At 46.0% G+C, this 14,614-nt stretch overlaps 2 protein-coding genes across 4 annotated transcripts in view; one reads left to right on the top strand and one right to left on the bottom strand.

Annotated features, from left to right (window-relative positions):
• The window catches only part of LOC115083787 (oocyte zinc finger protein XlCOF6-like), a 136,916-nt gene that overhangs the window by 62,925 nt on the left and 59,377 nt on the right, over nt 1-14,614 (top strand). The gene's annotated exons all lie outside the window — the stretch shown is intronic.
• Nucleotides 478-2,624, bottom strand: LOC115083788 (oocyte zinc finger protein XlCOF6-like). The gene has a single exon (XM_029587808.1). It carries the CDS (start codon nt 2,251-2,253, stop codon nt 508-510), a length of 1,746 nt encoding a protein of 581 aa, XP_029443668.1. The 5' UTR covers nt 2,254-2,624; the 3' UTR covers nt 478-507.

Genomic DNA, 14,614 nt, shown 5'->3' with positions numbered 1-14,614 from the left:
AGTATTTCTGTGTTATGATCTGGCCAAATAAAGGTCTAAGATTTTTATTGATTGCCTTATGCAACTTTGCCGTTGATATCATTGCTCTTTCTTCCATTTTTTTGGTGAGCTCTCTTTCCCTATAGATGTAAGAATGGGGTTTCTGGCATAAAAATAGGAGTAATTCATCCCCTTACTGTCTTCAGGGGTCCACACAGCAGTAGATAATCCTCTTAATTTTTTTCATTAGCACCTGTAGTTTATCGGCTGCTGCAGTGACTCCATGAACGGCATCAACATGGCCTACAACAACATCAGGGTTTTTACCTTCACCTGAAGATTCAGCACTATCGCTTCCACCAGCATTAATCCTAGGGCTTAGACTAATACTGAGCACCTTTTTATCCTGGGTGACCTGCAGCCAGTATGAATTTTTTTTTTGGTTTCTTATCACACTTCACTAGTAATAGTCGCCTAGCTGAGATTTAGTTTTACATATTATGCAACAGGATCAACACATGAAGATACTCAGCAAAACTTGGTGAGAGACACTTTCTCCAACTGATTCTCTCTTGTGTGGATCCTTTCATGCCTTTTCAAATGAGATTTCCTACTGAAGCTTTTCTCACACTCAGTGCATGTAAATGGTTTCTCCCCAGTGTGAATCTTTTCATGCCTTTTCAGTTTTGATTTCCTGCTGAAGCTTTTCTCACACTCAGTGCATGTAAATGGTTTCTCTCCTGTGTGGATTCTTTCATGCCTTTTCAGTTCTGATTTCCAAATGAAACTTTTATCACACTCAGTGCATGTAAATGGCCTCTCTCCTGTATGGATCCTTTCATGCCTTATAAATTCTGGTTTATAGCGAAATCTTTTATCACATTCAGTGCATATATATGGTTTCTCTCCAGTATGGATCATTTCATGCCTTTTCAGTGTTAATTTATAAGTAAAGCTTTTATCACACTCAGTGCATGCAAATGGTTTCTCTCCAGTGTGGCTCCTTTCATGTTTTCTCAGTTCTGATTTCCAACTAAAGCTTTTATCACACTCAGTGCATGTGGTCAGATTCTGTCTTCTGTGGATCCTTTCATGCCTTTTTATATCCTCTTTCAAACTGAAGCTTTTATCACACACAGTGCATGTAAATGGTTTCTCTCCAGGGTGGCTCCTTTCATGCTTTCTCAGTTCTGATTTCCAACTGAAGCTTTTATCACACCCAGTGCATGTAAATGGTTTCTCTCCTGTGTGGATCCTTTCGTGCCTTTTCATATCCTCTTTCAAACTAAAGCTTTTATCACACATTGTGCATGTAAATGGTTTCTCTCCTGTATGGATACTCTCATGCCTTTTCAGGCTTGATTTACAGCTGTAGCTTTTATCACACTCAGTACATGTAAAAGGTTTCTCTCCTGTATGGGTCCTTTCATGCTTTCTCAGTTCTGATTTCCAACTGAAACATTTATCACACCTGGTGCATGTAAATGGTTTCTCTCCTGTGTGGCTCCTTTCATGCTTTCTCAGTTCTGATTTCCAACTGAAGCTTTTATCACACTCAGTGCATGTAAATGGTTTCTCTCCTGTGTGGATCCTTTCATGCCTTTTCATGTCCTCTTTCAAACTGAAGCTTTTATCACACAAGCTGCATGTAAATGGTTTCTCTCCTGTGTGGATCCTTTCATGCCTTTTCAGTCTTGATTTACAGCTGTAGCTTTTATCACACTCACTGCATGTAAATGGTTTCTCTCCTGTGTGGATCTTTTCATGCCTTTTCATATCCTCTTTCAAACTGAAGCTTTTATCACACAAGCTGCATGTAAATGGTTTCTCTCCTGTGTGGATCCTTTCATGCCTTTTCAGTCTTGATTTACAGCTGTAGTTTTTATCACACTCACTGCATGTAAATGGTTTCTCTCCTGTGTGGATCCTTTCATGCTTCTTCATGTCCTCTTTCAAACTGAAGCTTTTATCACACCAGGTGCATGTAAATGGTTTCTCTCCTGTGTGGATCATTTCATGCCTTTTCAGCCTTGATTTACAGCTGTAGCTTTTATCACACTCACTGCATGTAAATGCTTTCTCTCCTGAGTGGATCTTTTCATGACTATTCAGTTCTGATTTCATACTAAAACTTTTATCACACTCCAGGCACATGAATGGTTTCTCTGCTGTATACATTCTTTGATGACTTTTCATTTTTGATTTCCAAATGAAACCATTATCATAGTCAGTACATGTAAATTGCTTTTCTCCTGAGTGGATTTGCTGCTGCATTTTCAGTTGTAATGGATAAATGAAACATTTATTACATTCACTCCATGGAAATGTTTTCTCTCTTGTATGAATGTTATTTTGACATTTTAATATTACTTTACTTGCATATTCACTGCCTGAAAAGGGTCTCAATGCAGCCTGTTCTCTCAGGTGTTGTGTACTTTGCGCACAGGGAGTCACATTCTCAGTGGAGTCTCCTGCAGGATTTCTCAGCCTTTCCTCTGGCTTGCACTGATTCCAGCAGTTTGTCCCCCAGTCACAACATGGGCAGGTTTCTGCTCCATCTTTCTCGGATATAGGTTTAGTCACTTCCAGATGTTTAGTGGGTCCCTCAGGATGTCTCCCCTCATATCTTCTCTTGGACTCCTCGATTTCTGGATAAGAAAATAAAGGACAGACATTACTTGATGTGAGGGAGACTCCCAGTGACAATGGTCAAGGTTTTCCCAGCATTAACACCTCCGAGGGTACAGGGGTGTAAGGCAGCTGAATGACCTCCTTTCTGCAGTATTCTGGGATGAACTAGAGCACATCTCTGGATCTAGAGGAGTTGTATAAAATTCTCAGAATGTTTGTTGGGATTTCGTCTGCTTCACAGCCTTATCCTATCTTCCTGCTGCAATGACACCTCACCACCAGAAGAGGCCTTCAGTAAGCCTCACCTCCAGCCTTGTAAAGCTCCTCCTTTCTGATCTTGCCACACCCAAGTCACAACTCTATGTAAACCTGTCTTGCTACAGTAGCCTTGTCTTCTCATGGCATCACTTCTGGCTCCATGACCTGACCCTTGTTCTTGTCTTGCCTTGTGGCCTATGGTCTTCTGCCTTCTTCCTACCTTGCCTTGGCCTATGGGCCTTCAGCCTTGTTCTTGCCTTACCTTGTGGCCTACAGGCCTTCAGCTTTGCTTCTGTCTTGCCTTGAGGCCCTCTCGTCTACTCTGTCTAATGCCTTGTTGCCTTCAGGCTTGTATGTTCCTTGTTCCCTTGTCTGAATCCTGCCCTAGTCTGCCTTGTTGGTCTTGTCCCATCTGTTCCAGTATCCAGTCTTGCTTGTACCAGAGTCCAGTTGTTGCCTTGCCTCATCTAGTTCCAGGTCCTATCCAGTACCAAGCCTTGCCTGTCTGCCTTGTCCTGCCTGCCCAGCCTTTTCTTCAGCCTGCCTTGTCTGCCAAACCTGGTCTCCAGCCTTGCCTGTGTGGACTCACCACGGTGATTGCACTGCCGCCACAGCTAAGGCCGATACAGAACGGTGCGCTCAGCCGAGCGCACCATTTAGCCCCTATTTAGTCACGCGTTTTTTACACTCTTATTATTACCCCTTATACTATAAGGGGTAATAGTGCGTGGAAAGCTCACGGCCAACCCCCTCCCCAAAACTAATAGCGCCCGTAACATGCAAATACATGTTGATGAGCCTATTAGTCCCGCATGATACAGAAAGTAAAATGTGCAGCCAAAACGCATATTTTACTCTCAGAAATTAACGCCTGCCAAAGGCAGGAGTTAATTTCAGACGGCACGGGGAAAGTGTTCAGAAAAGCAGTTTTTTCATAGCAATATTAAGTCGGAGGCCCCAAAAATTAAAAAAAACAAAAACAAAAAACGTATTTTAAAAAAATTAAAAATCTGCCCGCAGTCCGCGGGTTGAAAAACGGACACTCAACTTTGCCGGCGTCTGTTTTCCGAACCCGTGGCTGTCCGTGGGTTCGACAGCCGCAGCTTCTGCCAATAAGGAGGCGCTAGGGATGCGCTAGTGTCCCTGGCACCTCCCTATTAGCGCGGGCCCTAATTTAAATAAATAATGGCCCGCCTAGGAGAGGTGCCTGGGTGCGCGTCGGGAGAGCGGGCGCTCGCCTCGGAGCGCCGGCTCTCCCGCGGACTTTATTGAATGGGCCTGTTTTTATATTGTATTTAAATAGTCCTGTGATGTCCAGCACTCACTACAGAATATTAATGGAGGTCTTCATTGGAAATGTAATCTGTGCTTCACTACATTCATAGACCTCAACTGAAATTCCTTTCAAAAATGAACAGTAAGCACTTCTCAATTTTTAATGAATTTCTTTGGAATTTTTGTCATATTTGCAGTTAAGCTGTGACTTCATGCTATCTCCAAGCGATATTCTACTTTCCACTATCTGAACCTGACGCAGATCTGCATTTTGAGAATGATTTGCTTCAGGGGTGCGTGCCAGGTTCTCACAGTGGAAAGTTGCATATCGCTTAGGGAATGTTTCATGGAGGGAGACAGCAAGAGGTCACAGCTCCGATAAGCACTTTTAATTGCAAATATAAACAAACATTCCAAAGAAAGCAATTAAAATGGATTAAGAAGCTCCTTAAGAACAGGAGTGATTCTCTTTCTGTGAAACTGACGCCAGTCGACTGGATCCGCTGCAGCCTCTGGAAGGCCAATGGAACACGATATTTAAGGATTTTTTTAAATTTCAATTTTAAGCAATTTTGAGACAATCGCTACAAATTGAGGATCCTATTTACTAAGCATTGTTCTCGTAGCCACAAAATAGGAGAAAACCTTTAGTAAATAGGCCCCTTAGACTGTGAGCTCCCTGCAGACAGGGAAATACCAACAGTACCTGAATATAACACCTTGAACTATCAATGAAAATAAATCTCAATCTAAAATAAAGAGATACTGTCCCTTATAAACAGGAGAGAGCTGATCCCTGGTCCCTGCAGAGTCCCAGGGCAGGGGTAACAGGAAGCAGAAGCCGCTGTAAGCAGGGACTGGACATTATCTCTCAGCTCAATCACTGCTGTGACGCGTCTGCCCTCACGCTGGTGAAGTGCAGGGAAATGAAGGCCATCATGGATTCCCTGAGGAAGGAAAAATAATCAGACAGAGCTGGGCCGAACCCTTCAGAGCTTGTAAACAGAGCGAGCACTCACGCACCCCCAACGATAGGCAGTGATCTCCTGGGAGTGGAGTCAGATCCTCAAAGTTTTGAGACTAGCGCCCTGGTGGAGGGTCCGGTCACCAAGTGCAGAAGGCTCTGATGGTGACAGCTGCCTGTGTTATACTTTGTCCCTGTTTTGCGTCTTTTCCAGAGACTGAAGAACGAGACCACTGAAGAGTTTGGGAAGCTGGAATATTTGGGTTTGTTTTTTTTTTTTGTAGTTGTAGGATTTTTAGAGGGGATTTTTTTTTAACAAGACATTCAAACAGAGAAGCACAGAAAATTAAGCAGTGTGTAGTGGGTATTAACTTCCAAAAGTTAGACTAGAAATGTATTTAGTCTAATATAAAGGAATCACATTTATTATTGTTTATTTTTAAATCTGTTTTATTAATAGTTTAATGACAACAAATGTTTTATACTTGACACAGTAACGTCTGGATCTTTACATCCCATGGCAAGAACAGAATGATAGTTATCCGTCATTATTCATTAACTCCCAACCCTCCCTTCCCACTCCATCATCTACATTCAGCCTGCAAAATACCCCATAAGTTCACCTTCATGCATGAACAATACAATAATAAAAAGAATATAAGCAGTGGTAAAAGAATACAAAAACCTAAGTCAGTCAAAGATCATTAGAAACGTGGCTTCACGCTTTGTGCAGTAAGGAGTCCAAATATAAGATCCATATAATGCAAAAAAAAATTGTTCTTCTTCTTGAAAGAGTTTGCTTTAGTGCTCATTTTTGTTGTGCTTCGACTCCTGAGGGAGGAGGAGTTAGCAATCTGTTATATGCGAGCTCCTCTGGAGGGAGGAGCTAGCAATCTGTTATGTTTAAACTCCTATGAAGGGGAGGAATAAGCAAGCTAGTTGTGAATGACACCTCAAGAGGAAGGAGTTAGCAATCTGTTATGAATCTCCGTACGGAGTTAGCAATCTGTAGGAATCTGCTCCTGTGGAAGGAGAAGTAGTAAATTGATATGCTTAGCTCCTGTAGAGGGAATACTAACAAACTGTTAACTGTTGCTGAAGTCTCCTGGTAGGGAAGGAGTAGCCATCTGATACCAGCGGAGTGCTTGGAGAGGACACTCAGCTGTAGAGGAGTGTAGATAGGTGGATCCTTGGACCGATGGTAGATGACAGCACCCCCAGGAGGATATCCTGAGAGGGACCACCGGCTAGGCTTGAGTATGGAGACAGACACAGATAATTCTTTTATTAAACAGGTTAGTAGAACCACCAGAGGTGGCAGTAGTGAGCTGATATGCCCGGCAGGGCTGAAGTCCCTCAGATCCTGGAACTGCGATCCCAGGGTTGCTGAGCTGTAAAGGAACTATAGATAGTGAGTAGACAGGGTATGTTGTGTTCATAGCCAGAACTGGATGACAACTCACATAAGGTCTTTAGGAAGCTCAGTAGCTGGAAAGGGTTAGGCCTCGAGGAGCGAGTACCTGGTTCCAGGGAAAGCTCTGAGAGAGCGATAGTAACTCACAAATGTCTGTATCTGTGATAGCTTCCAGGCAGTAGAGAATCTTCAGTGTATTCAGGAACATAGGCCCTCGCGGCGAGTACTGGTTCCTATCTGCAATCTGAAATAAAGAAAATAGAGCTAGGCCCCCGAGGAGCGGGTACCCCTGGAAAGTCCGAGGAGGCAGAATAGCTTGGACGAATCCAAATCCTTGCTAACTCGATCCGTTAGCAATTTCTGAGACCTTTTATATTGGAAGCGGATGACGTCAGTTCAGGGGGATGCCCCTGAGTTTCGCGCCCTTGCTGGTACATTATTTGGAGCACGCGCCCTAAGTCATCAGGAACATGGTGGATCCACAGCGTCGTGCCGCTCCGGGGACACTGGAGGAAGACGGCAAGAAGACACTGCGGCAGCAAACCATCCATCAGGCCCGGAAGGAGTCGCCACAGTGGTTAGGAGGGCATCGAGCAGCCAGGGACGCAACAATTTTCTACATAACAACAAAGATTGTTTAGTGCATTCCTGCAATAGGTGAAACCAGGAGGAGGAGAGTTTCTGCAAGAATGTAAAATGCTCCTTTTTTCCCAAGTAAGAAGTCTTTTTTTCAACCATAGTTTAATATATTTATTCCTATGAGAGAGACTACAAGGATCAAACAAAACAATCTCAGTAGAGCCCACAATTCATGTCATATAGAATGATACCTTATGCCAGAACCTCTGAATAATTTTACAGGCCCAGAAACCAGGGTCCAGCGTTCCCCCTGCAGCCTGGCACTTATTACAGGGCTCAGAATGCGTTAACTTAGCTATAAAGGCTCTATGTTATGAAATACAAAAACAAAGGAGAAATTACTACCTACCTGATGATTTCCTGTCCTCTAAGGAAGGCTGGCCAATCTACACCAGTGCATTGTGCACACCTACCAGCAGAGGGAGATGGAGTAAAGCTGACTCGCTGACTACACTGATATATACAACCAACTGGGAAACACTGAGCTCAGCAAAAAAAAAAGTTAACATCCTAGGTAGGGGCTGATTGTTTCACTTACCAGTCCCTTCAAATGAATCAAAAGAAATAACCCACTGCATCGTCCGCATGGAGTGGAGGAGTAGCCGAGTGGTTAGAGCAGCGGGCTGAAAAAAAGCGTGAAAAGCGGAAATATAAAAATCTAAAATAGGAGTCATGTGATTTGGTGAGCCTGGTGAGACGGATTTTCCTAGGCTCTGAGGGCCAGCTCTACCAATCACCAGAAATCCTGCTCATCTCGTGAAATGGTAGCTAATTTGAGCACCCCCATCTCTAAGGGCATATGTCCATAGAGACCTACATGCAGCGCACTTCTCCGGTGACGGCCACCAAAGGAAGGAAAAAGAAAAAACGCGCGGACCAGACCCCAAAATGGCGCCTGATACCGAATCAAATAAAGGGAGTCGGGCAGCAGTTGCTACCATAGCGGATATCAAAGAGGTAATACACGCTGCCTTGGACAAAAAATTGGCTAATATAACATCTCAAATTATGGAGGTTAAAGCATCTTTGGCAGAGTTTATCCCGTGACTTAAGCATGCAGAAGGCCGTACTCACCTCTTAGAAGATGACTCCCTCGCTAACGCAGGTAAAATGGCGGCGCATGATAAAATCATAGGGGAGCTCCGTGACAACTAGATGATTTGGAGAACAGGGAAAGGCGCTCTAATATCCGGTTTCTAGGGTTTCCCCGAGACTTTGGAGGATAGAGAGCTGGGAACCCTTTTGGAAGCCTGGTTACCTGATGCATTGAATCTTCCCGATTTAAAAGGTTGCGTCACTATAAAGCAAGCACACCGAAACGGCATAAAAAGAGCAACCCTGCAAAAGCCGAGGCTTGCCTTCGCTAAATTTTTTTTTTTTTTTATATTTAAACGATTTTTATTAGGAACCATGAAAAAGCAGTACCAGGTAGGAAACATAATACATGGTGAGCAAAATGAAAAACATAATGTGGGTCAAACCTCCAGTAACAGTGGAACAGAAAGAAAAAACATCAATTGGCTCCATGATATACCCCAACATCACAACCCCTCGCCCCCCCATACCCCCCACCCCCCTGACCAATTCCGCAAAAAGCATATTATAGAGGATGTAATACACCACTGTAACACCAAAAAAAAAGGAACATAGAAATCAGAGTAACAGAAATATGTGGAAGAAGGGCTCACAGCCAAGGGTACAAAAAGAGAAGATAATGGATTAATGGTGTCACCAGAAAGCATATTTACAAGAGACCACCAAAGGAGACCTTCATGGAACTGAAAATTAACCCGTAATGAACCAGGCAGCTTGACCCAAGCACCTGAGTGTCCTGGGCCCCCATACGGAGGACCCCATGTAATAGCTCAGAAACGCACCACTTATGTCCCGGAGTCACCCAACTGCTCCAACCAGCGAGTATAAGGGTCCCAAATTTTCCGGAAGTGTAGAAGACGGTCCTGATGGAGAGCCGTGAGACGATACAACTGATAATAGGAGTACAGACGCTGCTGGATGGTAGCCAACGATGGAGCGTCCACCCGTTTCCAGTGAAGCGCAATTTCGGATCTCGTGGCAATAAACACTTGTAGTACTAGCCGATGAGTAGAAGGGGGGACATCCGGAAGCGGAGCGCCCAATAGAGCATGCCAGGGTTCAACAGGAAGGCGCACATTGATGAGCTGAGCCACCCAATCAAGCACCGCTCCCCAGCACTTGCGAATCTTATGACATGTCCACCAGATATGGAAGTAAGTGCCTTTATCCAGGCACCCACGCCAGCAAGTGTCAGGTATGTCAGGAGCAAATTTGTGTAGCGCAACCGGAGTAAAATGCCACCTATAAATCATTTTGTAGCAATTTTCCTGTAGACCTGTGGAGATCGAGCACTTATAGGCGGAGGTGTAAATCTGTTCCCACTCCTCGTCGTCCAAAGTCTGATTAAAGTCCAATTCCCACAAAGTCCGGTGCCTTACCCGGTCCAATTTTCTGCCATTGATAAGAGCGTAAATTTTGGAGATCACTCCCCTTATGGAGGACGCATTTTTGCACATTGTGTCAAAGAGAGTACCTCTAGTCCGGATAGATCCCTCTCGCACCCCCTTTCTCAAAAAATGAGATACCTTTGCATAGAGGAGAAAGTCAAGAGGATCCAAAGCATGAGCTTGACGTAAATAGTCCTGTGTTACCACAGCATCCTGCTTATAAACATGCCCCAAAGTACGCACACCAGCCTGAAACCACTGCTGATGAGCCTTGGAGCAATCCCGAAGAGGCAAAATAAGATTAGAGAATACATGAGTCATCATAGAGAAGTGCTCCCTGCCCACCAACAATGGCCCCCACATCCTCCAGAGGCGCAAAGTGGTGCGTAAGGCAAAGGGTTCGTAAACTATCCCCCCCCATGAGGAACGGGGCTGCCATGGGAGAGCAGAAATAGGGAAGGACCCCAGTAAAGCTTGTTCCAAATGGACCCACTGGGGCACATCCCTAGTACCATGAAACGCCACTAGTGCCCGCAATTGCGCCGCACCATAGTACCACATCAGGTTCGGGAATTGTAGGCCACCTCTAATTTTAGGCTGAAATAGCATAACTCGAGCAATCCTAGGAGGACGCCGTCTCCAAATAAAGTAACCCAACATCTGTTGCCAATTTTTAAGTAATTTGGCTGGTAGAAAAAGAGGTATAGTGGTGAAAAAATACAGAAAACGGGGAAGGACATTCATTTTGACGATGGCCAGCCTGCCCAACCAGGAGTGACTAAGCTCCGCCCATTTGTCTAAATCTGCCTGGATGGTATCCGCAAGAGGTTTATAGTTTAGATCATACAAGGAGTCAGTGCGGGCCCCCAGCCGTACCCCCAAATACTTAAGTGAGTTAGAGGCCCATTTAAATGGAAAATCCGCCTGCAGTGCAGTGGCATCAGGGACAGGGAGGGTGAGGTTGAGTATTTCGGACTTATCAAAATTAATTTTCATACCGGAGAGAGCCGTAAAGCGTCCCAGCTCCTCCATCACCCCCCGAAGGGACCTGCCGGGATCAGTAAGGGTAAAAAGGATATCATCCGCGAAAAGAGATATTTTAAACTGAGTGTGTCCCTTCACCACCCCTTGAACAGTATCTGAATGTCTAATACTTTGCGCCAGGGGTTCCAAAAATAAGGCAAATAAAAGTGGGGACAAAGGACACCCCTGTCTAGTTCCCCTCTGGATCTCAAACGAGGGACCATACCCACCATTAACCTTAACCCTAGCACGAGGGCGGTCATACATCTGGCGAACCCAGGAGATAAAAGAATCCCCAAATCCAATTTTATGAAGCACCTGGAATAGGAACTCCCACCTCACCAGGTCAAACGCCTTTTCGGCGTCCAATGCTAAAAGTATCGCCGGCAAGCCTTCATGGTGCACTAAATCGATAATATCCACGATACGGCGGACATTATCTGCGGCCAAGCGGCCGGGTATGAAGCCCACTTGATCATTATGAATGAGTTCTGGAAGCACCCCATTCAGCCGTGCAGCTAAAACCCTAGCCAATACCTTTAAATCTAAATTAATCAAAGATATAGGCCTATAGGAACTGCATTGTGTGGGATCACGACCCGGTTTGGCGAGCACGGTTATCCCCGCAGTATTAGCGTCAAGGGTGAACTTTGAGCCGTCCAGTAGAGAGTTAAACGCTTGCGTGAGGGGACTGGCTAACGTGGAAGTGAATTTTTTATAATATAACCCCGTAAAGCCATCCAGCCCCGGGGCTTTCCCAGGTTTCATTTTTTTGATAGCCGCCTCAACTTCCATCTGAGTGATGGGCTTGTCCAACAACTGTTGCTGGAGGGAGGACAGATGGGGCAAGTCAGTAGTCTCCAAATAAGCCTGTATGGCCTCTACGGGGGCACTACCACCCTGGGCATATAAATGCGCGTAAAAATCAGTGAAAGCATGCCGGATCTCTTCTGAAGAGGTGACCAGCGTACCACCAGCATTGGTAACTTTAGCAACCACCGTTTGGGCTTGGGCGACCCTCAATTGACGAGCTAAGTATTTGCCCGCCTTGTTACCTCCCTCAAAATGGTTTTGTTTCAAAATGGTTAAGTGATGGCTAATAGCCGCGTCCTCGAGGGACCGTAATTGGCCACGCACGGCAGTTATCTTCTGGTACAATTTCTCCGAGTGGGATCTGCTATGCCGCTGGGTGAGAGAAGTGAGATCTAAAAGCAGTTGGGTTCTGCGGGCCTCTCGCTCCCTATTACAGTAGGCCGCCCTGGAGATACAGACCCCCCGTATGACCGCCTTAGAGCATTCCCATACCGTCAATGGTGACATACCCTCCGTCTGATTTTCAATAAAAAAATCCCGTAAATGCTTGTCAACAATAGAGACAAAAGAAGGATCTTTAAGGAGGGTATCATTGAGTCGCCACGGCCGATGACCCGCACCCGCATCTCCCATACCGTACAGTAGCCAAACTGGCGCATGGTCAGACCAAGTAATGGGGTCTATATCGGCCTTCTGGACCCTGTTTTGCATGGTGGTGGAGATGAAAACATAATCAATGCGTGTATATGAGTGATGTGGGCAGGAGTAGAACGTGTAAGATCTCGAATGTAAATGTCTCTCCCTCCAGATATCAACTAGACACCAGGCTTCCATAAGGCTCCGCCAGGCTTGTCGTGTGGCTGACTGAGTTGTCTTGCCCGAACTAGAGTCCCTAACAGGATCCAGAACAAAATTAAAATCGCCACCTACTATCAAATCCCCCTCCGCATGTGTCTGCAAGAGGGTATGCAGGTGATCTATAAACGGCACCTGATTACTATTGGGAAAATAAACATTTAATAATGTACAAATACGCTTATCTTGTTTGATTTTAAGCAATAGATATCTACCATTAGGGTCACTCACAACGGAGAGCAGCTCATGAATGCAGGAAGAGGAAATCAGGATTCCAACTCCAGCATATTTATGTGCTGCTGTACTGGCTGCCCAATAAGAAGTGGGATACTGTTGGAATTGGAGAAGGCGCTCATGATGCTTTCGGACATGCGTTTCTTGAACGAAAACAATCCCTGCGGATTGCCGCTGAAGCTCCCTCTTGAGCAAGAGACGCTTTCTGGGAGTGTTAAGGCCCTTAACATTAAGGGACAACAATTTAGACGCCATGGTTAATCAGAAAGAGATGCCAGATACACTCTCCCTCCCATATGCGAGTATACCCGTGGTTCCCGGTCCCATGGTGGCCATAATCCCCATAATATAATGTGGTGTAAGACTTCCATATGTCCTCTTCCCCAGTTACCCCCAATTGGTCAGTCCCCATCCCCTGAAGTCCTACGGTATCCCCAGACTCGCTGTGGGATAATGCTCGCCAGGGAGCACGTGGCTGCCCAATCCGAGACAAGCACATCCGACTTCAACCCCCTTCCCCCCCCCCCCCACGGACCCCATGAACATCAGAGAGAGAAAACATGTATGTAAAACCCCCTATGCAACAAGTTATATAACATAGTAAGTGCATGTAAACCATAAACAGTAATATAACACCAAAACTACATCCAATCAAACTAAGGAGAAATCCTGAAAACCAGGTAATTGCCCTGGAAAGCAATCAGACCCGTCTTGTAAGCCAAGATCAAACCGGGCCATCCCGGCTAAAGTAAGGGGAGCTAAGCGCTGTCTGGATATCAGCCCTGGCCCTGCGCTTGTGGCCTGTTGTCTTCAGGCTGGCGGCGAAGCCTCTTCCCTCCTTTGCCGGCTCTTTCCCATCGAGGTGTCTGATCCCGGAGTGGAGCTGCGGCCACCGCCGGCGTACTGGAGAGAGAAACCGGGATTTGAGCCTTGGCGAGAACTTCCCCAGCCTCGGCCACGGACGTGATCCTATGAGAGACCCCTTGGTGTTGAAACATAAGACCAAAGGGATATGTCCACCGGTACCGAATGTCTTTGGCCCGCAGGGCCGCGGTGACCTCTCGCAGTTCATAGCGTTTTTTTAACGTGGAGGGCGCCAGATCTTGGAAAATAGAAATCTGATGATTTTGCCATAGAATGGATTTCAACTGGCGGGCCCTAGCATATATGCGTTCCTTCACTGGGAAACTGGTGAGGCACAGCACTATGTCCCTAGGGAAATTATCCCTGCGGGGGCCCAGGGCACGATGTGCTCGTTCCAGACTCACTGTTAGTGGTGCCTCCTCCCCTGTAGAGCCGTCCTCACCACCATTTTGTAGGAGAAAACTGCACACTTGCACAGCCACTTGTTTAGCGTCAGTGAATTCAGAGGACTCAGGAACCCCTCTGATTCTTAGATTATTCCTCCTACTTCTATTGTCCATGTCCTCGATTTTGTCCTGCAATGCTTTAATATCTGTATTTGTTGCATCTTGACGAGTCACCAGCGTATTTATCGCGTCCCCATGGGCGTCGATCCTGTTTTCTGCGTCATCAACGCGATTGCCCATGACTGCTAAGTCCTCTCTAAGATCCGCCACAGAGGCCATAATGTCCGCCTTGTATTGTTTCAAATCGCTGCGAAGTTCGCTGAACCAGCGCCGAGCCTCCTCCCTAGTAAGGAGGGGGGCTGCGTCTGGCCCCTCTGAGTTATCCGGCACGATAATAGCTTCGCCAGCGTCCTCTAGGTCGGCCCGCTCCGGGCTCTCTCCAGCGGCGCCATCTTGTTCCCCCTCCAGGGCCGTTTTGCTGTACGAGAACTGGCGAAGATCCGTGGGTTTTCTTTTATTAGCCATAGCCGGACTCACCGCTGTGTAAACGAACGGTAAGGAGGCAATTTACGGCCAAAAACGAGCAAAAAATAGCTGAAATTAGGGGTTGTAGAGTCCGTGGGGAGAGGAGCCGAGTCGCCGCACGTCCGCTCACATTGGTATCAGGCCACGCCCCCGCCTTCGCTAAATTTTTAAATTACCAACACAAACAAAAGATTTGGCTCCATTCTGAGAC

Source organism: Rhinatrema bivittatum, chromosome 2 (genome assembly GCF_901001135.1).
Source record: "Rhinatrema bivittatum chromosome 2, aRhiBiv1.1, whole genome shotgun sequence".
In the NCBI taxonomy this organism is placed as follows: domain Eukaryota; kingdom Metazoa; phylum Chordata; class Amphibia; order Gymnophiona; family Rhinatrematidae; genus Rhinatrema; species Rhinatrema bivittatum.
The sequence above is the reverse complement of the archived record's forward strand: the minus strand, read 5'-3'. Positions and strand labels throughout refer to the sequence as shown.

Bases quoted from the DNA above. Each gene is read 5' to 3' on its own strand.
- LOC115083788 (XM_029587808.1), bottom strand. From the start codon at position 2,253: ATGCAGCAGCAAATCCACTCAGGAGAAAAGCAATTTACATGTACTGAC.